This window comes from Hermetia illucens, chromosome 6, assembly GCF_905115235.1.
Source record: "Hermetia illucens chromosome 6, iHerIll2.2.curated.20191125, whole genome shotgun sequence".
In the NCBI taxonomy this organism is placed as follows: Eukaryota; Metazoa; Arthropoda; class Insecta; order Diptera; family Stratiomyidae; genus Hermetia; species Hermetia illucens.
In genome coordinates, this window is record NC_051854.1 from 9077799 (window position 1) to 9103714 (window position 25916).

At 40.7% G+C, this 25916-nt stretch overlaps 1 protein-coding gene and 1 non-coding gene across 3 annotated transcripts in view; one reads left to right on the top strand and one right to left on the bottom strand.

The window, feature by feature from the left end:
* The window catches only part of LOC119658794 (organic cation transporter protein), a 126390-nt gene extending 111905 nt beyond the window's left edge, over positions 1–14485 (top strand). For both annotated transcript variants that reach the window (XM_038066511.1, XM_038066512.1), the window contains exons 7-10: positions 5242–5422; positions 5500–5645; positions 5952–6076; positions 11763–14485. In XM_038066511.1, the coding sequence (XP_037922439.1) occupies positions 5242–5422; positions 5500–5645; positions 5952–6074 (450 nt within the window). In that variant the 3' untranslated portion in view covers positions 6075–6076; positions 11763–14485. The remainder of the gene's footprint in view (positions 1–5241; positions 5423–5499; positions 5646–5951; positions 6077–11762) is intronic.
* A 7108-nt stretch (positions 14486–21593) lies between these two features.
* Positions 21594–21665, bottom strand: Trnaa-ugc. The gene has a single exon. It is a non-coding gene; the product is annotated as a tRNA-Ala (tRNA).
* Positions 21666–25916: the final 4251 nt, after the last annotated feature.

The following is a 25916-nucleotide window of genomic DNA, read 5'->3' on the forward strand; positions in this document are numbered from 1 at the left end:
TTCAAAAAGGTTTTCCCGCTGTCTTCAGACCAGAAGACCATGGTTTTTCATGGGTATATGGGTCGAATACGAGCCTCTCATCTTTTTTCTTTTGGTACATCGTGGCTAGTGGTCACATGGGGACGTAATATCTGATGAATTGCTCATGTTTATTTTCATAGCGAATATACAAGGTGCCATTGTTCTTCTCGAATACAATAAGGTCTCTGAAAATGTTAGGCCTTCGAATCTTCCTATCCTTTTGATGTAAAAATATAACATTCACTGACTTCCTCTGAGAACTGAATGATGAATTTGCTATGCCATAAATATTGTCTTTTTAGATTAATTTTATTATAAACTCATACTATCAACAAATTTCTTAAATATTTTGAATTGGAGGAAAACAAATAAAGGGGTGGATCAAAATGCCGTGGTTTATAATAGGTGAAGTCATAGAATTTAAGGTGGTTCACTGGGATTTTTTTTCAAAATCAATTTTTTTTGCAAAGATCGACCACACTTTCCATTGTTAGAATATAGAAGTATTTTGTTGCCATAAAATAGGACACATTTCTGGAATTGGATTGTCACCATTTATCTACGGATGATTGCATTGCACTGAAATAATTATATAAAACTGGGGGTTGGAAAACGAAGAAATGGAGGTCAATGCCTAGCTATTCTTTGAGCATGAATCAGGTACAAAGAGCTACCTTAACAGCCTAAAACTTTCCCACTTAAAAAACTACCCCATTAAATGTGACAAGATATGTTTAGAAACTCACAACATGAGAAGTCAAAACTACATCAAACCACATGTTTGGCTCTCATCCAAAATCTACACCAGCAAAAAAAAGCAGATCCAATACAGACTGACTGACAGACACGGAATACTCATGGTATTCCTCCCGATTCGCAGCTCAAACAATTTTTTTTTTGCGAGACAAACGTCATTGCCATCATGATGTCCTGATTTATTTACAACCTGGACGTGGGACGTTGCATTGTCCCCCGAAAATCAAAGAAACAGAAAGTCGTAGAATCATGTGAAGTCAGCAAGCTAGAGTGGCATTCACAAGCTAGTCCAGACTATCGTTGATTGGATCTTTTTTGATTTGCTTCTGACGTCATCATCTGTGGATGTATGTCGGAGGGTTTGTATGTACCGTGAGCATGTGCTTAGATTTATGACGACTCTTGTGGGTAGATTTATGAGCGACAAGCCATAATTGAATATCAAAACTGTAATAAATGGCTCATGAACTGATTTATTCGGGACTACATGGTGTTGTGTGTATATTGATTTGGTAAGTTCATTCAGAGAAAGGAATTCGAAATATTTGTCCTGGGGTTAATGGCATGGAAGGGTTCATAGACGAATAGTAGATAGTAAACAAAAGAAATGGTTTAACGACTACCCTTTGTGAAAATATTAAGACAGGGTAGTCAAAAAATTCCACGAGTAATGTCTTGATTTGCGGATTATAAAAGGTAGTGTCTAACATCTGCGAGCCGCCTCTGCCCTGGTACGAAACCGTAGCCGTCTCCGTCCCTCTTTTAATTTTTTAACCTTGGGTGTTAAACTCAAAAAGAGAAGTCCGTGTCCTTTTGACCCGACCCGGCATCAAGTGGATGCGGACTTAGGACTCCCCAATTCCCAAAAAAAAGTTGAATTTTTCCTTCAACTCATCCAAAACGAAATCATCCTCTCACATTAACGAGCGGGTAATCCTGCAGCTGCCCCCAATAAAAAATGGCTCTACTAAACTAAACTTCCAATTCACATCCACTTTTAATTCAGCTCCCACCGCCTCCCATTCCCTTTCCTTTTACCTTCGGCCAACAGTTAAATTTCAATTCATATCCTTATTTAGAAGTCTTGAACGAAGTATTTGATCATGCCATTTAACAAATTTCGGAAAAATATTAGAGCGTCCACCTTAATCAAAGTGGGAAGATGAATCCTGTCGAAAAATAAGCTCACTACCTAGCTAACCGCACGATTCATTTAATTGCCGCTTACGCATTAAAGGCAGGTCGACTCAACGTCCAAAAATATGCCATTTGACAACTAGTTGACATAAGACCTGTAACGCCTGCCACCGACACTCATAATTCTGGCTAACCTCAATGGCCATATTAGCAAAAATGCAGAAAGCAATCGGAGGTGAAAACTTCGGTACACGGAATGACGATGGTCAGCATACCGTCGATTTTCTCCCACTCACGATCTTACACATGTCAATATATGCCTTTTAAAAGGGTTGTTTCATCTTCCTACATTTTATAGTGGGAAAAGTAAGACTCAGATGGACCATATTCTCATATGACACCGCCATTTTTCCACTCTCACTGAAAGCGAATGTCGAAGAAACGTAAAATCGAACCAGGAACTGGATCCATAAAACAGCCTTTGACACCTTCATAGCCACGAAACCGAGATAGTTGGCCTGGTAAAAGGGTAGTATAGGTCCCAGGGCGAAACGTGGATTGGTACCCATGATGGAACATAAAATCTGATAAATATCTGCTGAAACAACACAAACAGCTCTACTACCAAACCCTATCTCCACCTCCACGTGGTGGTCTCTGGAAGTTCTTTCTTAGTGACAAATTGCAGACGGAAAAGGATGAAGATAAGTCTACCGCGCCTAAAAACGGAACAAATTGTACCAGCTGATCCTCCGGGTTAGGGGTTGGGTATTACTGACAACCCGACTCGGAAAACTCAAGTTACGAAGGAGCGTCGGACAGGATGGAGTTTAGAACGATAAAAACGGAACAACTTGTACTAACTAAGGGTTGGGTAGGGCTGACAACCCTACACAGAAAACCGATGTTATGAAGCCACAGAAGGGGCCATGCACAGAATGGATTTTACAATGACGAATCCAGCAACGACAACGGAATAACGATTTGCGCATTTTCTCATGGAAGCTGCGTTCTCTGCGCAGACCGAATGCTGCTCAGCAGCCAGCCAATATGCAATCTCAACAGTGTTGCAAAAGATGTGCCGGACAGGGACCGGGTTTCCTGGAGAAGATTCACTACACCCAGTTGCTCGGAGTAGCTTTCTTAATAATAATAATCGTTGGGGTAACAATCTATATTGGTTTACGGCGTTGAAGTGTGTCAGAGCACTCCAAGACCGTCTCGGTACACTACAGTGGGAGTAGGAGGCAATGTGATCAGCGTTGCGCTTGCCCGAGATTATAACCCTGATTTGGCACAGGTACTCATTGAGATGAGATGAGTCGACTGGTATCCAACGCCAAACACGATTCAAATCCTCCTGCCACCAATGAGATTTGAACCATGACCTTTCGTACGGCAGCCTTGTGCTCTAACCACTTAGCTATCCGGACAGTAGATGTTCAGCCACCCAAAAAATGAAACCTGCTGTTATCGGCTTTGAAAATATAAGCGAAAGGCTATGCAGTCTACGTTTGCGAGGGACATTTAGAAATATACGTCTGATAAACGTTCACGCCCCTACAGATGGGACTGCAGAGGCGGAGAAGAATACCTTGTACGAGGCAGTTGAGCGGATCCTCCGAACCTGTTCCAAGTATGATATCAAAATCATACTTGGTGATTTCAATAGCCAAGTAAGGACGGAGCGCGTATTCAAGCGATACGTCGGATTCCATAGCTTATACAGGGATACCAATGATAACGGTCTGTGGATTATTCAGTTAGCAGTAAGGCACGAAATGGTTCTTGGAAGTACCTGATTTGCGCGGAAAGCCGACGAGACGGGGCCACTTTCGGCCAAATTGACCACGTGCTGATTGAACGCGACCCCCTTAATGAATGTCAGAATATAAAGCGGGGCCAATATAGACTCGGATCACTATCTCGTTGCATAGTGCTCCGGGCTCGAATTACAACACCACCCACAATCAGGTAGAGTGCCTACTGAAGCCATTCACAACACAGCCCTCCGCAACACTTATAAGGGCAAAATGGATGCCGCAATAACCGCAGCTAAGAGAGATGGAGATGAAGCATCAACAAATGGTCTTCACAGCCACCTGAAGAACGTTATCATTGATACGGCCACAAACATACTTGGTCCCAGCCGCAGGAAAAGTTAGAACGGCTGGTACGACGGTTAATGTCAACTAGCAGCAGAACGGAAGAATGCCGCATACCGAGTAATGTTGCATTCTCAAAGAACGCGAGCATGCGCAGAGACCTATCACGAACTCCGGCGAGCGGAGAAGCGACTTCACAGACGGAAAAAGGCAGCCTGGGAGAGCCAACAGGTCTATGAACTCGAAAAGTACAGAGAGCAACCACACCAGACGTTGAAGTTTTACCAACAAATCAGCAGGATGAAGTCTTATACACTTCGATGCTCATCCTGCCGGAAGAGGGAAATCTAATTTCCGATAGAATGAGCATTCTGGAGCGATGGGTTGAATATTTTGATGAATTGCTCAATAACCAAAATATCGGCGAATTGAAGATCCGGTCAACTGAAGGCGACGGAGAAATGCTGCCACCACCAAGCATAGAAGAAAAAGTCCGAGCAATCCACTGGCTTAAAAATCATAAGTCGCTAGAAGCCGATAGAATTACAGCCGAATTGGTTGAATATGGAGGTGATCAGCTACACCAGGCACTTCATCAACTGATGTTCAAGGTGTAGAACAACGAATATGCCTGACGATTGGCATCGAGGTAATATCTGTTTCATACATCTGACGTCCTCTTTAACTTGGCCCTGGAGAAAGTGATTCGCGATGCAAATGTAAATGCAAGAGGCACGATTCCCTAACCTACGTAATGACGAAATTTATGAGCGATACCAGGACAACAGGTTGCAGTGGGCGAGTCAATTAATCCGTATGGATGAGGATGATCCAGCCCGGAAAGTCTATAAGGGCCATATCCATGATAGAAAAAGAAGACGAGACAGACCCTGCCTTAGATAGAGCGATGGGGTAGGTCACGATGCCAGACAGCTTTTAGGGATATTGAATTGGTGGACCTCGGCGCAAAACCGGAGTGTCTGGAGTTCCTTACTAAGGCAAGCCTAAACCGGATACCGGTTGTTGCGCCGTTGATGATGATGATGATGACAAAAAGACAAAAAGATTGAGCCTCGCATTGAAGTATTACTCAAAAGTTCTTTAAAAATTGTTTATTTACTGCGATTCAGAATTTTAATTTGGGTTTTTTGTCCTCATTGCAGCCTAGTAGAGCTCCTACTGTTATACTAACAATATTTGGTTAATTTCTCTTTTTAAACAGGCTCTAGCTGGTCTAGTCGAAATCCCTGCAATTGGTATTGCTATGTACATTATAATGAAGGTTGGCAAGAAATGGCTCTTCTGTGCGACACTCGTTTGTGCTGGACTGGCCTGTTTATGTGCAGCAATAACAGAAGGAAAGGAGGATATACTATGGCTCAAGCTTACATTTTTGATGATTGGTATGTGTTTTTAAAATTACCAAAGGAGTTTCGAAAAAATCATTATAATTAATTAATTAATTTATCTTAATCCACAGGAAAATTCACGATAAGTGCTGGTAATACGATAATGCCGGTCTACACCGCAGAACTATATCCAACTGCTATTCGAAATGCTGGAGTTGGAGCATGCAATGTGGCCGCTGGATTGGCTCTGATTCTTACACCATATCTTTCAATGCTTGTAAGTATTACTAATAGCAGAATTAAATAGAAAAGATACTATCATAAACCAGTAGCCAATAGAATTCCGTTGTTTGGTTTTATTATACGAAAATACCTGGCCCCAATCTGAATCCATCTGAGCCCCCATCCCCCACTTTGACACAATTCTAAAACGATTAATTAGTTTTAAACACTATAACTTACTTAAATCTCAATATCCTCGTCCTCAACACTCTGAACAACAGGAAAATCCAAATAGCAAAGCTAATTTTCCCATCAAATTTATGAGCAACATAAATCTTTTATGTACGTCGTTTCGTTTCAGACTAAAATCGAAGACCACCTTCTTATGACGCTCTTGACAGCTTGGAGTTTATTTGGGGGCCTAGTTGTAATATTTTTACCCGAGTCTATGCACCTACCAGCAGAAGATTTACAAAGTGAATGAAGGTAAGTCGTCAATTTATGAGAGTCGTCTTGAAAGATTTTAATTTGATGCAATTTAAAAGATTTATCGGTGAATTTAAAGAAAGTCGTATCTGACGGTCATATGTGGAGCAAATTAGTCAAGTGTCTTCGTTTATGAGTATTGTCGAGGAGATAAATTTATCTTGAGAATAATCGCTTCCCTCCGTGAAGAGATGGATGGAAAATTTTATTTTGGTCCCTTATATACTGATGGTAGCTTCCCTAGAAGAAAGGAGGAACCATAACCTTAATCGAACATTAGAGAAGCTAAATAAGATGAGCTGATTACTGGGAAGCTATGAGGATACCCTAGAGTATGTATTGGAAAGAAAAGCATCGTAAAATTCCAAATAAATTTTGGTGTGCTTGAACGGTGTGCTCTCTCACCTTTTTTTTTCAACTTTTGGACCTCCAATCCAGATTCGATATTACAGCTCTTTTTCTCCTATAATGAGCCCTTTTCCCTTGTTCTTATAGGGTTGATATAGCGGCATTTAAAGTTTTTCAAACTGGAAGTTGGTCAAAAGAGAAATAAGCGGTATTGACCTCTTTGACTTTTGTGGTATCACCACACTTCATAACATTCATCGACGAGCTGAATAGAAAAACGTCGCATATTTGAAATTTTATGGTGATGGAAAATTATTGCACATCTTCGACTGCGATGGGAGTTGCACGGTAAAAATTCGGCACATAAGGGCTGGTGTAAGTGGCGTGTATATGATGCAGTTCATTGGTATGCGCCCATGTGATTGCGAGCACATGGCTGCGATTTGATGCGGGCACGTAGCAGCAGTCAAAACAATAAAAGCAAGCAAAGTGTAAGGTTCTATCTAATTTGGTTTTGGTCACTCAAACGGCAGAAAAGTACTCACTTGTCCACAATCAAAATTCATTCTATTATACATATCAATATCATGTCACTTTTACACATTGCACAAGTGTTTATGTCTTTCCACATCGCATCGGGAACCAAAGGCAGAGCTTCCTTAAAAATTCATTTCGTATTAATGGTTATGGATCACTGAGCGAAAGATGCATCATAATTCCTTTATATGAAATGAGGAGCAAATAAGTATAATAGATACGCCAAGCAATCTTTCGGATGCATCCACCTCCTGCTAGGATAGGATAGGGAAGCATCTAGGCAAGAAAGACACAGCAAGACAAAGACATAGCAATACATTAACCACATGGGTCACGGACCAGTTACCTTACAGACAGACGAATGTCTGTTTTAGACAAAATCTCTTTCTGCAGTCATCAAATATCTGTGTCCATCTCACACATCAGTGAGGCAAATGTCTGAGTCTGCATTAGGCAAACTAATGTCTGTTTCAAGCAAAACTTTTTTCTGTGTCAGATAAATGCCTGCCTCAGCCAGACAAATATCTCTCTGACGTCTGACATTTGTTTCAGAATGTTTTCAGGATAAGATTCAAACGTCGTTCAAATTCCTTCAGCAATTTAGATTTAACAATTAGTAAATTGTTTACGGTCGCAAAAGTCTTTTCCACATCCTTTTTGTTCCTCGGCTATCAATTTATGATTGCTGAAGCAAAAGCAAAAACTTGTTACCTGCCTTTTCAAGGGCTATTCAAATATCAGCTCCAGTGATATCCGGTGTAGTAAATTGCAGCAGGTGGATTGGCTCCAAACGCTTCTCCGGAAGGTTTTTGCCCGATCCAGATCGAGATTACTTTCCGGACCTGAGTTAGTGAATTTTTTTTTAAAGAAGTTTACTCTTCAAAAGGGAAAAATAGATTTAGGAAGATGAACACAAAAAGGAAACAATCTGCTTATTCGCGGCTACTGGTTATGTCATTATCCGCAACCCGTAATAGGCACCTGATCGCATGCAGCTCTGTCTTTTCAATTGAGGTCAGAGGTATACCAGAATTCCGTGAACTATTTTTTCCTTCTCTGGTGCATGATATTGATCAAATCAATAAAAGTTTCCCAAAATATTGTATTTGAAAGCGGAACTATAATAAAATATTGTCAGTTGTCAGAAGTAGCTAGGGATTTAATTACAAGCGATGCGACACTAGAAAGGATAATTGTAGCTCAGGGCTTTTTGTAGACTTTTGCCTATCCCTTCCTTCGCCCCGCAGCTGGCAGATTGAGTCAACTCAATAATGCGTTCGAGAAGACCAGACTCCGACCCCTCTATGACCTGATTAAAGGCCAAACGGAAAGGTCCTATTTATTTATTTTCAATGAGGAAACAAGCGTAAGACACTATATAAAATGTCACTTGCTTCTGCGAATCGAGCCTTAGGCAAGGGAAACATTTACTCATATGCTTTTATACACATTATTTGTAAAATGCAATATGAATATATGCCTTGATTTTTATAACATGAAACTAGTTCCCTGAATCTGTTCCATATAGAACACAACCCTGACTGGAGGCGTCAATGAACCTGCCAATTCGGAAGCTATACTGCCTGCCCTACACCAGATGAAATCTTCTCCAGAGTTAAGCCAAAAACAACTGGGTGTTAGTACTTTCCTTTTTTGGCAACTTCAGAAGCGCAGCGACCCTGGCAATCGTCCAGAATGCAGGAAAATATCCTTCCTGTAAAGAACAATCATACAAACACCGGACATGAGATAGGATAGCACGCCAGATTGCTAAGCACATCTCGCCAGTCATCCCAGCCCAGTCAGATGACTTCCGAGACCTGAGCCTTATCATGCTCTCCTTGATCTTGCAACAATGCTAGAAGAGGGATTTCCTCCCCTCCCGAGCAGCGCGATATCCAGGAGCCACCGAAGGCTCGGATTTGAGTATGTGTATAAGTTAACTTTGGAAAGTACTCCTCTCCACCTTCCATCTTGTACTTTGGAAGCCAAGTGGTAGCTAAGTCGTTTTCGGACTTGGAGGAGAACCCGAGGACTTGGAGTTGGTTTCTGAAGGGCAAGATTTCGACTGTCCGTGTCCAGATAGCTGAGTGGTTAGAGCACAAGGCTATCGTACGGAAAGTCGCGATTCAAATCTCACTGGTGGCAGTGGGATTTGTATCGTGATTTGACGTTGGATACCAGTCGACTCAGCTGAAAATGAGTACCTGAGTCAAATCAGGGTAATAATCTCGGCGAGCACAATGCTGACTACATTGCTTCCTACAGTATACTGTAGTGTACCGTTTTGGTCTTGAATGAAGTGCTCTAACACACTTCAATATGGATTGTTGCGCCAACGATTATTATTATTATTAAGATTTCGACTCAGGTTGAGGAGCATCACAATTGTACAGTGTTATGTACCAATGGAGGTTTTCAATATGGAGAAGGATGCTTGCTATGAGCAATGATACCTGTTCAAAAGACGCTTCCTAAAGGTGACATTTGTTGGTTGATCTTACTGGCAAAGTGGGCTCTGACAACACCTTTCTCAGACATCTGATGGAAAAACACGGCCTTGATAATTGTAACGATAATGGCGGGAAGTTTATGGATTTCTTCAGGTCTCGCCGCCTCATCATTAGTGGTACATTGTTCGAGCACAGAGCTTGCCAAGGTCAGTTGGGTTTCAATTGACCAACACTATACGAGTCGTCTGAGAATATTGAAGAACATCGGGCCACCATCAAAAATATTCTTTTCTTGGGTGCTACCCACTGTGCAAGCTCTGGCTGGTTGTGGAATCATCGAAACAGATCGATGAATGGAAGCAACTGGAGGCTCTATTGATCACTGCGAGTCATGATCTGCTTGCCGCAGATTGCAATGATTTCAATACTGTATATGGCGCATCACGAAAGAACTTCTAACATATGTGTTACCACCATCTTTCGATGGTCCTATGAGGGACGTTATTTTTCGACTTCTCATCAGCCACGACGAGCGGTTGATGAAAAGAAAGGAATATGTCACCACAGTTATTAGCCACATGGCATCGGGTGAAGTTTCTTTCTTGTGGATGAAATGACTAGTCACTGTAACGTGTGGATACGAACTGAACCTCCAAATAGAAATCTCCTCAGCCATAAATTCACTTTAATGAAATAAAGCTGCTAGGATTGGCGTTCTTCTCGCAGAGGTATTTATTACTGCACTTGCAGTTACTGCAGATCTGCTGTTTCCATTTACACGAAGATCCTGGGAAATTTGCCAGAGAGTAGAAGATTCCAAAAAAGGATGTTTTGACTGTGACGATTGGAGGGGTATCTGCGTGCTCCCTGCCGTCGCAAAGATAATAACTAAAGTAACCTTGGAACCCATTAAAGAACATCTCGAAAACTTGATCGGCAGAGAGCATTTACAACGGAGTTTAGACCTCCGCCCCATTTGTTGTTCATCGATTTCGAGAAACCTTTTGGCAACGTGAATAAGGAGTGTATCCTTGTCGGTGTCATACTGCCTTACCCGAAGATCTATGACATCTCGACTACGCTGATGACATATTTTTGCTCTCTCATCGGGTTGTGAACCTTGGCCAAATGGCTCTGTATTCCGAAAGAGAGGCAAGTGGAGTTGGACGGAAGATAAACGCCAACAAAATCAAGGTTTTCAATCTGACGGGTTATCGCACTTTCCCTATTTGCATTAATGGGCAGAGAATTGAAAGTGTCGATCAATTGGTATATCTAGAAAGCATGGTTTTTGCGGACGGCGGAACCGAACTGGATTTTACCCAAAGTATTAACAGTGCTAAATCCGCTTTCGTTGCCCTGTCTAAAATCTTTAAATTCAGTTTTTCAACGATCAAGTTGAGACTGTTCTTTACTAGTGATCTTTTTGTGCTGCTATTTAGGAGTACCACATGCAAAGTCAACTCCAATGCTACCCAAGCTTTCGTGACCATCAGTCTGTGTCGTATCATCGGAGTACGCTGGCGTGAGACTATCATAAACGAAGAACTTGGTCGGCACGCAGGCCTGCCACCTGTGTGTGATGGGAAGACGGAGGTCATAGTAGATAAAGAAGGGGTGCAGGCGTATCGAATCGAGGGGGGAAGCTGAAGCACAGGTAACCGCAAACGATGGCGCGTAGGTGTGATCGGCTATATTACACAAAGGAGTGATTGGCAACCATATTTATGAAGTTAATTAAGTTTTGTATTTGTATATTTTCCTTTATTTGGAGGGATAGTATATAACTCAGTATGAACAGTTCATGTTCCCATGCTGTAAACTTATTGCTAAGGTTCCCCAATTTTGTGTAGACACGAACACTTCACCATTTAATGTTTTCAAAAGATTTCCTGATTTTTTAAGAATTTTTCAATCCCTGAAGCCGTACGTCATTTCCCAAGTCTTTTTCTCCTTTAAATAATTGATAAGGAATTTCAGTCCTCCACCCTGAATTTGACGAAATGACGGAGATATTGACGTTTAACACTTTCCAGAGAAGTTTCTAATTTTTGCAATTTTTTGACCCCCAAGTGTCAAGCCATTTTAAAAACTTTTTTGATCTGGTGATCACGAATTTTGTTCATTGACCTCTTTATAGTAAAGGAAATATCTCAGTTTTTTATTTTTAATTCCAAGATATATCGATATCGATTGAACTTTCTTCTCGGCTATTTTTAATTTCGGACTGGAGTTGATATCATATCAATCAATACCCGGAAGCTTTTAGTATCAATTCAAAACATTCAAAACCACCCGAAAACTTGAATTATTTCTAATATTTTCAATTATTTTCTATCTTTTCACAGATGTAAAACCACCACTAATTAATTTTCCCCCATAAAATGGTTTTAAAATGGCGCGCACTAAAATTTTGAAAATCTGCATCTGCCATAAATCCAGATGTAAATTAGTGCACTCAAAGCGTTTAGATCAAAAACAATACGACGTAAATGATGAAAAATTTATTATTGTAATGGACGCTCCTAATTATTAGTTAAGTCAAGAGAACATGAAAACGTTGCAGTATTTCAAGCTAGAATATTTGCATTTAGACCATTTGAGTCGAGGCTATAAAACAGAAATCCACAAGATTTATTGATTATTACTCAGATTTTTCTTGAGCTAGATATGATGGAAAATATGTTTTACGTAGTTTTGATGAATATGCAGTAAGGCACTGACCGATTGAGTGCTGGAAAATAGCATTTTTATCAAAATGGAACAAGTGAGCTTCTATTTATGCCTCGAATACAGGTGGGACCAATTCTGAATTGAAATGGATTAGTTTTAAAAATGTTTTCTATAATTTTTTCGTCAGTATTGCTCTAATTTGTATATAGTTTTCCCCAGAGGAATTTGGTATTATTATTTTCGGTTTTCTATCATTTTTATTGTATTTTTATTATTTTTCGCATAGTATGTGTATTCTAATTTTATACTCATATTTTCATTCGAACGGTGGCATGGTGATGATTGAGATTGTCGTCTCTGATATTAAATTTAGTAATAAAATTGAATTCTCTCAAAAAGTTGTTAAAGAGATTAACCCTCGAAGTGAATGGAGAAAATTAGCACCAAAAATATAAAGAATTAAATTCAATAATTTGTTATGTTTTCTTAGTTTCCGACAGCTGGTTCTGGTTGTGTCCAGTAGTTATAAATGAAATTAAATCTGTTAAATGAAACGTCATATAATGACAATGTAATTATCATATCATGTGCAAAGTCAAATCATGTTTGTCAGTTGATATCTAATCTTTTTGGAATAGTTATATTTTTGAAACTATGCCCAGTAATTTTTTTTCCATCATCGGAGGGTTAAAATAGCAATAATGCCAAGAATGTGAAGCATAAAATATCCATCACTTACGCAAAAAATTAAAAATAATAATATTAGCAGATAAATGTATGACAGTTACTATTTAATAGACAAATATCAATGCATGTACTCGTATACATAAGAAAGTCACAAAAAGGAAATTAGGCAAAAGGATCAACCACAAAAACAGGTATAAAATATCATATTAGTAATTGGTTACGTGTCAATGAATATATGTCATGAGATTAGAGTAAGTATACGTAGATTATATTTATAAGCAAGAAAGAGAAATACAACCAAACTCAAATTTTAAGATGAATACTTTGGCTGGTCCAAACAACATGAATTATTTTAAATACATAAACAGAAACGAATATTTAAATAATCCAAAACATACCCCATTAAGATAAAAAATCATAGAATCGGGAAAGCATAAATATAAATCATTTAATGAGTACTCAATCTTAATTACACTTTATCAAAAAAAGCATTTATTTTTTGTAAGAGGTTGACTTTTCAGAATTTCCTTTTGTTAAATTCTCATTGTACGAATAAGTGAATCTATAAATATGTTTAGATTAGAACGAAATAAAGTATTTAATATTTAAGTTTTTTTAGATGGAAAAACAACAAAAGAAACACCGAACGCATTTTGAATAGTTATAATTGTATAACGATGTAGTTGTTACTTAGGGTACTAGTCAATGGAAATGTATATCTATGTATGTTGAGAAAGGTAATAGAAAATTGTTTATGGAAGTATATAATGAACAGAATATATATAGGCAGGTCCTCCATATATTGTAACATTACTTACCTAAATAGTGTTGCATGTAGGATTCATTGTTATCAATATAATTTTTGGAGTTCGATTTTTCAGTGTAATCATTTATCGAGGTCAGTTGATTAAACTGAAATATAAAATTTTTGAAATTGTCATTACATTTTGATAATTTAACTTTAAAAAAATATTTTTCTTTTTTAATTTAAAATATAAATTTATAACTTTCTATGAAAACAACTACGCTTTATTCCGAAACTATTTTTGAAAATATGAAAACTTCAAGATTACAACTAATAAAGTATATATTAGTTATCATTTTAAAATGAGTTCAAATTATTATGGACAGTGAACAAAAGGTGGCTCAGTCATCGAAAGGATGACTTAAGTATCTGTTGATAAAATAAAAGATGGAGAAAAAGTTTAAAAATCAATCTAAAAATTTGAATTTAAGCTTTTCTTTTGACCTCTATATATGTAACGCTCCAATGACAATTAATAGCAATATTTAGATGAAGAAGTCAATTAGAACCCGTCAATTCTATTTCTGCCTAGAAATTTAAATTTCGTTGAATTCTTTTCTTATAAACTTGATTAATTAGCCGGCAGAAGCATAAATTCCGAAGTCGAACAATGTTGCTAAACAAAATTCTAACCCCCATTGAGTTACAATTAAACTAGGAAGATTTCAGTTAGACCAATCCAATTCAAGGGTCTTAAAAAAGATTTCAGAAGAGATTCAGCTTGTTATGTGCAATATTGACCTGAGTTACAATTATTTCACAACAATTAGTAGACATTTCCTTGGGTAAATTCAACAAATCAAACCAATAGTTATAAATTATTGAACAATTTGTCTCTCTTTTTTTGTACTTAAATATTATTTAACTCTAAAAAAAAGTAAATAACTACATTTTCTTTTTTTTCTTGTCTTTTAAAAAAATAATTCATCAAATTTTCCTTTTTATACGTATATAATGCAATAAGCACGTATCATTAGAATCATATATAGAAATAAATGTTTAAAAACTGTTTTAAATTCGTTGGCTATCATGAGAATATATATATATATATAAATAAAATTGAATCAAAATTGTAGAAGTTTAATAGGAAAACATGAAAAAATTAATTAGATTATTAACAATTAGATGGAATTATAGAATTTAAATATTTGTATGGTGTGCAAAACAATGCATATGTCCAAAACCTAATTAATAAATGATGATGAAGATGATATTGTTCAAAAAAGTGAAAATTAAGAGTTCAAATAAAATGGAAAAAAATATTATTAAAGATTTGTTTGATTATTATGAGCGGAAAACCTAACCTGAGTACTTTTTCCTACTAGTGAAATGTATAAGTTATCACCGGTGGTAACCCCTAAAATCAACTGACGGAAATCCTTTGGAAAACAATAGATCTAGATTTAGAAAGTACAAGACTTTTTAAAGTCACGACGCCGGGCAGTCTGATATCGGTGAAAATCCAACGCAGGAATAATTACGGAAAATCGAAAACAAGTTCTTCGGAAACCTACACCGCGTTCGACAGGAAAAACGGTCGAGATTTAGAAAAGGGACCCCATTCGGGCGGTCTAGTCTGATTATGCTTCAGGTTAAGGTTGCATAATTGGCCAAGTCCTCACACGACCCCTTCGCGGTGGCTGCTGAAAACTGTCTTTAAATGGGCCAAGAACGTGGAGGGCCGGGCTAGAAGTGGACTCACCCAACTGAGAAAAATCTCTTTACCTACTGGTCATGTGTTAGGGGTAAGCAGACCTCCCGGAGGAATGAACCGGAGCAACAGCGGAGGGATCGTCCTGCTGCACTGAAAAAGATGCTAACAGGACCCCAAGCCAAGGTGAAACAGCCTAACCGAGGGCTGGGTGGCTTTTAGTATGCAAACTGTGAACATTTTGGGACCTACAATTTCAAATAAGATTCTTGCCCCGGTGGCCGCGCTAGCCAGGATAGACATTTTTCCTTTACTACTCATGGGACCTAGGCATGGATTCAAACAAACCGAAGTTCTGCTCAAGAGCCAGTAGCAGAAGGCCATACATATTTTGAGCGAGATTGCGAAGAATCAGTACACCGGTACTTTCGACAAGCGGGATGAAAAGGGCCTCGCTAAATATGAGGAAATCGTTCAATAATAAAACAACAAATGCTCTCAAAACGAGGTTGAATAGCAAAACAAGCGGAGCAGAGTGTGTAATGGCTTGGAAACCAAGCTACCTCTGAAAACAGATAAACAGCAACAGCCGGCTGACAAGCCACACACTGTGAAACCCTTAAACGACGTGGCTAGAAGTCAAGTACGTGTGGCGCAGGCAGATGGTAATTCCGCCACCGGGAAACTAGCACCGGAGTTGTGGACCAGTATTTATGCCAAGATGTCGGAGACAGTAATCGAGCATCTCCTGGAAGGTATAGCTGAACGGAGGGGATTCATCCCCTGCGTTGATTCCTCCCAGGAGGAACTCTAGGCGAACAGCCAGCCTTTCTGCTCCATATAAATGGAAAGTGCCTGGAGGCACTGTGAAAGGGAGTTCATTCTAGTTGATTTGATTACATTTTAACGCACCGGACCGGACCATGGAAACTCTAAAAGTATCCTTTAGTTCAGAGCACTCTCAAGCGTTGTCCAAAATTGATGTGTTGGGCTTTCACTTTTTGCGTGAATTGTCACTGACAGAGAAATCTGGTACTTTGAGTGTGGATCTCATTGAGATTACAAACTTTTCTCCACTTTCCACCGAAGGTTCCGCTTCCTTGCGTCCGATTTCTATTGCCACACACGCAATAATGTTTCGAATGGGTGGTCCGTATTCGGGTTTCAAATTTCTCCCACATTGTTCTTCCTTTTTTGGCGAGTAAAAGTGCGTTTAAGCACAAAGTGTTAGACTCCCGCAAAGATACGCCATCAGACTGCCAACTAAATACCACCCCGCCAGCAGAGCACTGGTCTGAAATTGTTACATACATTACTTTGTTCTGACTATCCCGGCTTATGGAGCCTTCAAGTCATTATATTTCTACCATAGAAGAAAAAGTGAATTTTTAGGGCAAGGAACCCCCTGCCATCCGTTGCATGCAGACAAATAGCGTCAATCTCTTTAAAAGCTATGTGCTGGTGGTTTCTTCTCGAGAAATCTTCTAGAACTCACCACCGATTTACCAATGGTGTCAGAAATTCAAACGCAAAAGTTACGTCAGGGATGCTTACTTCGCAGTCTGGGCGCCAGAATGTTGGTATGGATCCAGGGTTTAAAACTACCAGCCCGGTTCTCGCCGCCACTTCGAGGATCGGTTTGCCCATGGAGCCTGGGTGAGATATGCCCCACTCAAGAGCGCTAACATTAAGGTCACCTCCTACGAGGATTCGCCCCTCTGTGCCCGAAACAGCGCCCTCCAGCACATCGAGCCTGAATCGAAAGTCCGGCATCGACTCATTCGGCATTAGATAAACGCTAAAAAAAAACGTTTTTTTATCTTTGTTCTTCATGAGAATTTTCCCGGCACATGGCTGCAAGGAAAAAAGCAGTAATAGTCAGGGATGGGGTACCTTCGTGGGCAAAGCTCCTACCCCAGTTCCCTGAGGTGTGACGTTTGCTTATCTGATTCCGCAACTCACGGACGGATTAGTGCGCGGTCTACTAATACCAGTTCAATGCACACTACCCGATCAGCGTCTCGAAGAGGTTGGCTTACCATTACTACCTTGGCAGAGCCAGGCACACATCGCTCCATCGACGTCGCCAGAAAGCTACGGGGACTCCCAATCTGTCCCAACGTGTATCAGTCATTCGTGGTTCATTCTTCATGGAGAGGCTTCATCAAGGTTTTTACCAAAGATGCTGGTTTAGTATCAGCTAGACTGAGCAGCCCGTTCTAGATCCCACACCACCAGCTTGAGGGCTTGTCGCAGCCACTCAAGCGTAATTGTAAATTGTTTCGGCGACATTTAAGCATGTTTAAAGTAAACTTCTAGCGGCCAGAAATGAGGCTGGTGTTTGCGCATACGACCTTTTCTTCTAAGGTTTCGCTTTAACGTTTACATGGGAGCAACCAATTTCATTGAAATGCCTGCCGCTGGTTAGATTATTTTTTAATACAAAGGTCCTAACTACCGCAAAAACTGGAAATATCCAACACTGATGTGTTGGGCTTCCGAATCTATTGGTTTCCGATTAGGGTTCACTAAGGTCATCTTACGTCCGATTTCTGTGGATGTTGCCTCACTTGCTGCAGCGCACATGTCCCCATTCTCAAGGAATTTTTCCCTCATTCCCAGTGACTTCCGCTGCTGTCGACTCGGAACCTTCGACGGTTGACTATATCCTACTAGCACGAATCTGTTTATTCATGGTGGAATTAGACTAGTTGTGTAAACATCACCAGTTTTCCTTTCTTGCGCCTTCTCCCTGGTACAGAATGAGTGGAGGGCTCTAACAGGGAAGATTTAGTCTCAAGTTTCCCCTCCTTAGCGGCTGAACTAGTCTGCTGCCGTGCCTTTCTTTTTCTAAGAGATTTAGGGAATAATGTTGCGGGCAGGCCGACCATAGTCGGTCTTCCAGATTCCTTCTTGTAGGACAGTTTTTGTGTAGTAATGAACCACTACAAGTTACTCTACCTCGTTAAAATTTTGGCAAAGAGGTCCTGATAAATTCTGCCACAGATTTACCTAGTGGACTTTCGCCTCTTTGTGGGTTGAGTGAGACAACACTTTTTGCTCATAGTCGATAAGACTCAGGAGACATTTTCGAGAAGACTATGATTTATAAAGTCAACAAATATACAGTCAGAAAATTACTTCATCACATAAAAGCATTACCAATTTCAACCACAGTTTGACGAATCCGACATGATTCCCTCCTACCCAGGAACGTCTTAAATTTTCAAATGATTCCCTAATGTACACTCGAGGCATATCAGAATCAAAGCATTTCACCGGAAAAATTCATCTAGACAAGAGCTTCCATGGGCGAATGTTGAGTTTACAACTCCTGTGCGAACGGATATTATCAAAAGACGAGCATCTTCTAAAAGGCGAAATCAAAGCAACACAACTAAAGGGAAAATCCCTCGACTTTCTTATAAGATTGACAACAGAACAGACACAATTGACTCAACAAACAGCAAGGAATACAATAAACTTACCATCGTCTAACTGTTAGTGAAAGTCGTTTCGCTAAAGACCAACCAGTGCTTCTTTATGTTTTTTTCAATTTTATTTATTTTTTATATAGACATTCTGCTCTGCAAGGACCACGCTTCCCGCTTAAGAATATTCGCATGTCAAGGAGCACACACCGGCCTGGAACGAGCAGGATCTCTGAGGAAGATTGTTATGTGTGTTATCCTCTCGTTGCGAATGAGTACGGGGTAAACGCTCTTAAAGGGAGGTTAATCTACGTGATGAGATTGAAGTATCTTAAAAGGCAAAACTACGAAAGACATAAACGCTAAAGACAGACAAACAACGGTAACAATACATTAAATTCCTTTGTTTGAAATGATGTCGGTGCGTTTTTGTTTGAGTTTACAGTGATGGATGGAATTCTTTTGTGATTTTCCCGGGAGGTATGCCAATTTTCAACATACGCGCTCTTGCTGCGTTTCTACTACAGACGATACTTTTCAGCCCCTCTAAAAGCTTAGATAAATATGTTTTCGGCTCCCTATTTTGGAACAGAATCCTTTGATAGAAGGCTCTAAACTTTACAAATAGTTGTACAATTTTTCCTTGCATGGACGCAAATTTCCACCAACTCGAAAAGATACTTCACTACCTTACCCTGTTAGGACCATTACAAACGCTTATTCCCATCAGTGTTTAAATCTTGACGAGAACGAACTGTAAGTACCAGAAGAACTTAGATATACATGGCTCACGTGAATACGAGTATTTTCAACTTAAGGATCTCTTCTTTGAGATTCAATGTACCGTACGTATTCACTAGACATTCAAAAGGATACGTGTAGAATCCGTCGGGATGGAAGATGTCAGTTTAAGCTCAAGTTATTGAGACATATTGGTCTGAGGGATTGCTCATATGTACCTGGCTCCGTATGAAGTTATTTACATTCAAGCTGTAAATCGGATGTTCGATTATACAAGAACATTTTTATTGAAAGCAACATATTACCTTTCACATGAGAAGGGGTGAAGGCAAATATTATAAGGGTGCTTATAGCACACGTATCTGAACTTATACGAACGTTGGCGCACGGTACGTGGCCGATTCTAAGGATGTTCATTGAACCATTTACGATTTATTTCTCTCTTTGTTGGAAAATACTCAAAAGGAATTTTCCTATTGTGTCCTGCCATCAAATTATGTTTTTCTCCCATAATCGAATAGATTGCTATTGATTTATTAGATTAGAAGATTAAGGATGATTGGTTCTGCAATATCTTGTGACTCAAACATGTCTACTTGCCCTCGATGATTACTCACCTGAAGTCATGGAGAGGGGGCTCAGTAATGAAACTCGGGAAAAAGCTAAGACTAAGAGGTAATTAAAGTTGAAGTCATGGTGTGGTTACTGGGTCGAGCACATGCTGGTCAGAGGGCCAAGGTTTGGCTGTGCGCATGGGTCCTAGTTTCAAAGACCCTTGTTCGGGCTCTCCCGAATCGATCTACTTCTCTCGTTAAAATAACAAAGCTGTTAACCAACCTTCAAAACTTGGGACCTAGAGCGGAAAACTCTGGTCCTCTACTTCAGAGCAAAACAACACCTTTGAACAAGCCGCCTCCGGGCTAATCCCAATTCTTGCGTTGTATCAAAGATTGTGGGATCCTGATTAAAGGTATACCAGTTAATACTCCTAACTTGTCACTTCAGAGATAATTTGTGACCAAAGCTTTGATAGCTAGCCTATTATAATAACACTCACCCCTTGTGTGGAGTTACCAAATCTCCCATCGGGCGCGTCCCTTCGTGCGGATAAGGGAACGCTTGGTGGATGCGCTCCCTACATCAACGCAAACGCCCACCCGTAGATAAAAGTTAGCTATGACTTCCCATGGGTATCCTTCGATACCCAGAAGTCAAACCAAATATTCAGGTCGAGGAAGGAGGTTTATTTACGGTTAGTGGCTTCGGAAACTCAGTACCCGCGGTTTTCGGAAGTGGGCAAGCGAGCTCCCGGCCGTTGAAAGCCAGCGACCGCAGTCTCTGAATAGTGGGAAGCTTGGCTACTCTGCCATCAAATGCTACAAGAGATCTTACTGGCATGGAAATAAGATCCAGTCCGGATCATTTTCATAAGAACTGAAAACTTGGAAAGTCACCACCGAAGGCAACATTATCCCTAGGCAGTCGAGATTTGTCGTGGGACTCGGAAAACAACTTTGATAGTCCTCGGATCGACATGATCACTGCTGTCAAAGACGAGCGTTGAAAGCAGCAAACTGCAACAGCATTTCTTTCACTGGGAGAACGCATCAATGAACTCTCTGAGTTCATCAAGGAGTGGCAGAATATCCAACAAGTAGTCCTCATTAGGGTGATGGAGGAGTAAAACGCCCAACCGTTATGTGGCAAAGTCACGGGGGCGACAAAATCGACGCCGCCTGAACATAAGATACGTGAGAACGCTAGCACTCCCAATTCTGATGCAAGCGTAATTTACGGCGCTTGATGTGGATCACTTCGTCCGCAAATGCCAAACCAGCGCTCTCTAACCAAACCTTAACAGCACTGATTGCTTTACATGAATACATCTCAGCATCTTTGAAATGCTTCGTGACCGCAACTAGTGCGCTATTTAATAAGTATTGAATGCGAAGTTTCGCCATAACGAATTGACTTCAACCAAAATTTTCTAACCCCTTTCACTCAAAAGCGTCAAAATGTAGGAAGATTCCGCAAAAATCTTTCTTTTTTGGATGCAGAATCTTCCCTATCCAAATGGCACATATTTCCACATAGACTAAATGTCATATACTACACATAAATTTGACAATAAAGAAGTTTGCCCCAGCGCTTGCCAGATTTAAAATTAAACAGTTGAGAACAAAAAGAACGCTGGAGATGCCGGGGATCGAACCCGGGGCCTTTCACATGCAAAGCGAACGCTCTACCACTGAGCTACATCCCCGCCCTCTAGAACTTGGCGAGACGCATATCTTCAAATAAAAGAAGTTTTCTTCATAGTTTATCGTACTTTTATAGGATTTAGATAATAATTAATCCCATGAACATTGAAAATTTGTCTAAAATAATATTTTAATTTTCTAATTTTAATGATTACCTTGCCAAATTTGAATTTTTCAATCAAGTTTTTGCATAAAGTTAGGGGCGAGGGGCGTCAATATTGACGAAGCTTTAGTAAATTTAATTGAAAGAGAAAGTTTTCCTTGGGAAATAGTGTGTCTAAGCAATTCTACAGTGCAGGTTATAATAGCACACTTTATATACGAAAATAGAGTTCAAAATAATGGCAGAGAAGCGTCAGGAGAAGAGCGATACATTGTCCAAAAAATAAAGGAAAACCCTAACACTTCGGCTCCCAAACTGGCCAGTATGATTAAGGATTACTTGGGTTAGGTTTGTAGTGCAGAAACCATTCGCCGAGTATTCCGGAAGCATGACTTTGATGACAGAGTAGCATTGGAAAAAGTAAATATAAGTAAGAAGAATTAGTGAAGTCGTCTTTTGTTTGAAAAAGAGCACATTAATAAGGACACCGGCTTTCGGGTCCAAGTTATATTCGCTGATGAATTCGAATTTAAAATGTTCAGCTTCGATAGCAAAATAAGAATAAGTCAACAGTTAAGCATGGGGATGACAACGCCATCGATTGGGCCTGCAAGTCCTGCAGGAATTTGTAGTTTATATAATGTATAAAATTTATATTTAAAATGCTAATATATTTTTTTGTGAAACAAAGCCTTATTGAGGACAGAAATTAAAACAAAGCTCCTGGCTATGAACTTATTACAGGGAGAATACTAATAGAATTGCCAGAAAGGAATCTAGTCAAATTATTAGAAACAATTAATGCAGCTTTCAAATTAAAATACATCCTTCGACAATGAAAAGTGGTCGAAGTTATAATGGTCCCCAAACCAGGGAAGGAGTCAAGTAGAGTCCAATCGTATCGACCAATATCGGTACTCCCGACTACAGCCAAGCTATTTGAAAGGCTTCTCCTTAAAAGACTGAAGCAAATCTTTGTGGGTCGAAATCTAATAGCACCCCACTAATTCGATTCCCGCGAAAAGCATTCCCCAATTCAACGGGTGCACAGGATCACGAATCCGATAGAAAATGCATTGGAAAAAAGCAAAAAAGCTCAGCCATTTCTCTCGATGTCGCCCAAGCGTTTGATAAAGTGTGGCACGAAGATGATTTTTTGATTTTAAAATCAAACCTGCTCTGAATTGAAAAAAAAATGTTGCTGGTGTTCCGCAGGGCAGTGCCTGTTTTTGGAGTAGGGTAGGTGAATGCGTTTACGCACAGAGTGTTGGACTCCCGCAACAGTACGCTGTCGAACTACTAGCTAAACACCTCCCTTTCATCAGAGAACTAGCCTGGAACCGTTTGAAACGTTGCTTCCGGCTAGCCCTCCCACTTTCCTGGCTTTGGAAGCCTTCAAGTCAGGGAATTCCCTTCACCAACGGGACGGGAGGGGAGGAAGGGAGTAGGAAACCCCTTGCCATCCGGTCTCTCCGCCGGTCGAGTTCAATCTTCTTTGCAATAAGGAGAGTCCGAACATAAAGCGCAACACGACTTCAGCTGCAGCGCTCTTCAGCATCTTTATGGAGAGAGCCCTCCTGTGTCTGCATAAAGCTGCTGACGAAAAACAGCCCACCTATTGCAAGAGAAAAAGGTGTGTGACTGAAAACCTTCATGCCCGCTTAGAACTTTGGCAAGGAAGTAGTTAATGGGCCGCGCAGTTCATCTGCCCCTTGGCTTATTTTGCCAAGAGAGTTGAGAACGGCGATTCACCGTAGATCTGCTTGTTCTGAACCCGCTTCGCTTCAGCGAATCTATTTCTGATAAGCTTTTCGAGCACTTTCCTCGCCGTGCCAAGCATACACAGCGGTCGATATGCAGACGGCAGCTCCGGGTCTCCTTTTCCCTTGCTGATCAGCACGAGTATCGCAACCTTCCAGCAAGAAGGAAAAATGCAAGCCCCGAGCAGCAAGTCTGGCCGTAGGCGGAACACCAGCTTATAAACTTCAGCCGAGATATCATGAGGACCTGGCGCCTTCTGTGAAAGGAGGCAATCCAGGATGCTTTCCGCGCTATTGACATCAACCCTTACAGGATATCTGGGGAATAATGCCGGTACAATGCGGTCCATCTGATCGATATGTTTTATGCAAATCTTCTGCAGAGCTCCGATTTTCCGGGTGACAAGCTCATAGCCAAGTCTCCACGGGTCCTCATTCACCTCGTAGACCAAGATTTGCCAGCCACGAGTTTTGCTTTTATTAATCGCGCCACGCAGTTCCCTTTTTCCTAATCTGTACTGTGTCTTTATGGCGCATGCCTCCTCGTTCATGTGTAAACTATGTACCAAACGATGGAGCATATGACACTCCCTCCGTAAGTTAGTTAGTTCCACTGTCCACCAGTACATAGAAGGTATGTTGCGATTGGGGCCCCTCCGGGGCATGGAAGCCCCACACGCCGTCATTATCAGGTTCATCGCTGAATTTACGACGGTGTAGAAGCGACGCTACCACCCTCCAGCGCGGCCTGCCTCGAGAGCTTCGATGAATTTCCCGAGTTCACCCTCTCGACATTCTACAGGTAGAGGGAGCGTCGGGTTGGTGCTCGTCGGCAAGTAGCATCAACCAGTTTAAATGCGATGTAGTGTTGATTACTTGCCGAGAACTCTTCCAGGATTCGCCACTCGGGTTCCGACGGGAAAGTGATGTCAGGAATGCTTCTTTCACAGCCTGGGCGCCAAGAGGTTGGCGTGGATCCGGTGTTTAAAACTACGAGCCTGGGACTCGCCGCTATTTCCAGAATCCGTTTCTCTCTGGAAGTTGGCTGAGACATGCCCCATTCAAGGGCCCTAGCATTAAAATCACCATCTACCAGGATTCGCCCCTCCGTGCACGAAATGGCGTCCTCCAGGGCATCAAACCGGCCCCGAAAGTCCGGCATGGTCTTATACGGCATCATATAAACGCTAAAAAACGTTAATCTTAAACACCAAATCCAGACAAACCCGTTCCTTCGGCAAGAATACGAAGTCGAACCTCGTCCTTAGCCCAGATGGCAGCAATGGCCGATAAGTCGCAATGCCGGTATTGCTCGCTCATTAACACAAGATCAGCATTTACCTCCGTAGCCAACTGCGCTATCAACTGATGAACAGTTGCATTCCGTCCTAGCCCTCTCTAGTTCCGCCCTGAAGATTGAATACCCTACCGAGCCCACAGTGTGTGTGACGCTTTCACCAGATGCGCCACGATCCCTGCAGAGAACACAATTTTCGCTTTCATTGCAGGTCTTCAGGGCAGTGTCTTGGGCTCAACACTGCTTCTTCTGTATACTAATGATTAATCTTGCTGTGAAGAAGCCAAAATAACGACAATTGTGGACGACACTGCCATCCTTGCCATGGGTAAAACTACCGAAGAAGCAAAAATAAAGTTACAAACAAATATTGACAATATTGTGGAATCTTCACAAACAAAAAAGAGAATCCAGCTAAAGTCATCATAAACGAACAAGATGTGCCACAGGCGAGTGAGGTCAAATATTTAGATATAACACTCGATGCTAAGTTCAGCTGGAAAAGATGCATCCTAAGAAGGAAAGTCGAGCTAAATACCAGATACAAATAGATGTAGACTATTGGAGAGGAATTCCTAGCTGACCACCGACAACAAGCTGCTAATTTATAAGCAGATCCTAAGGTCCATATTGACGTACGACAACCGGCTCAAGGGCTGTGCCAAAGAATCAAACCTAAAGGTCATACCAACGTTCCAAAATAAAGTGTTTAGAAGCATAGTAGATGCTCCTTGGTTCATTCGTAAGGAGGATCTGCATAGGAATCTGAAAGTGCAATTGGTTAATGAAGTCATCAAAGACCAAGCAATTAAACATAGCCACTACGATCCCGTGATAATAATGAAGTACGAAAATCGACTAATATTGTCGATGTAATGAGACGACCGAAAAGAGTAAAACTAAACGACTTGCCAACATAAAGGATTCCTGAAGATATAAACAACTGAGGAACAGTCAGTTCTTCAACGAAGCCAACCAAAGAAAACTGCTGGATAGGGAAATCTCAGTCGCAGCATGGAGAGAGGTGGTTTTAGGGGGTGGAAATCCGACACTCTCAGGGATCGTGAACTCTGAGGTTAGTCGTTTGAAGATT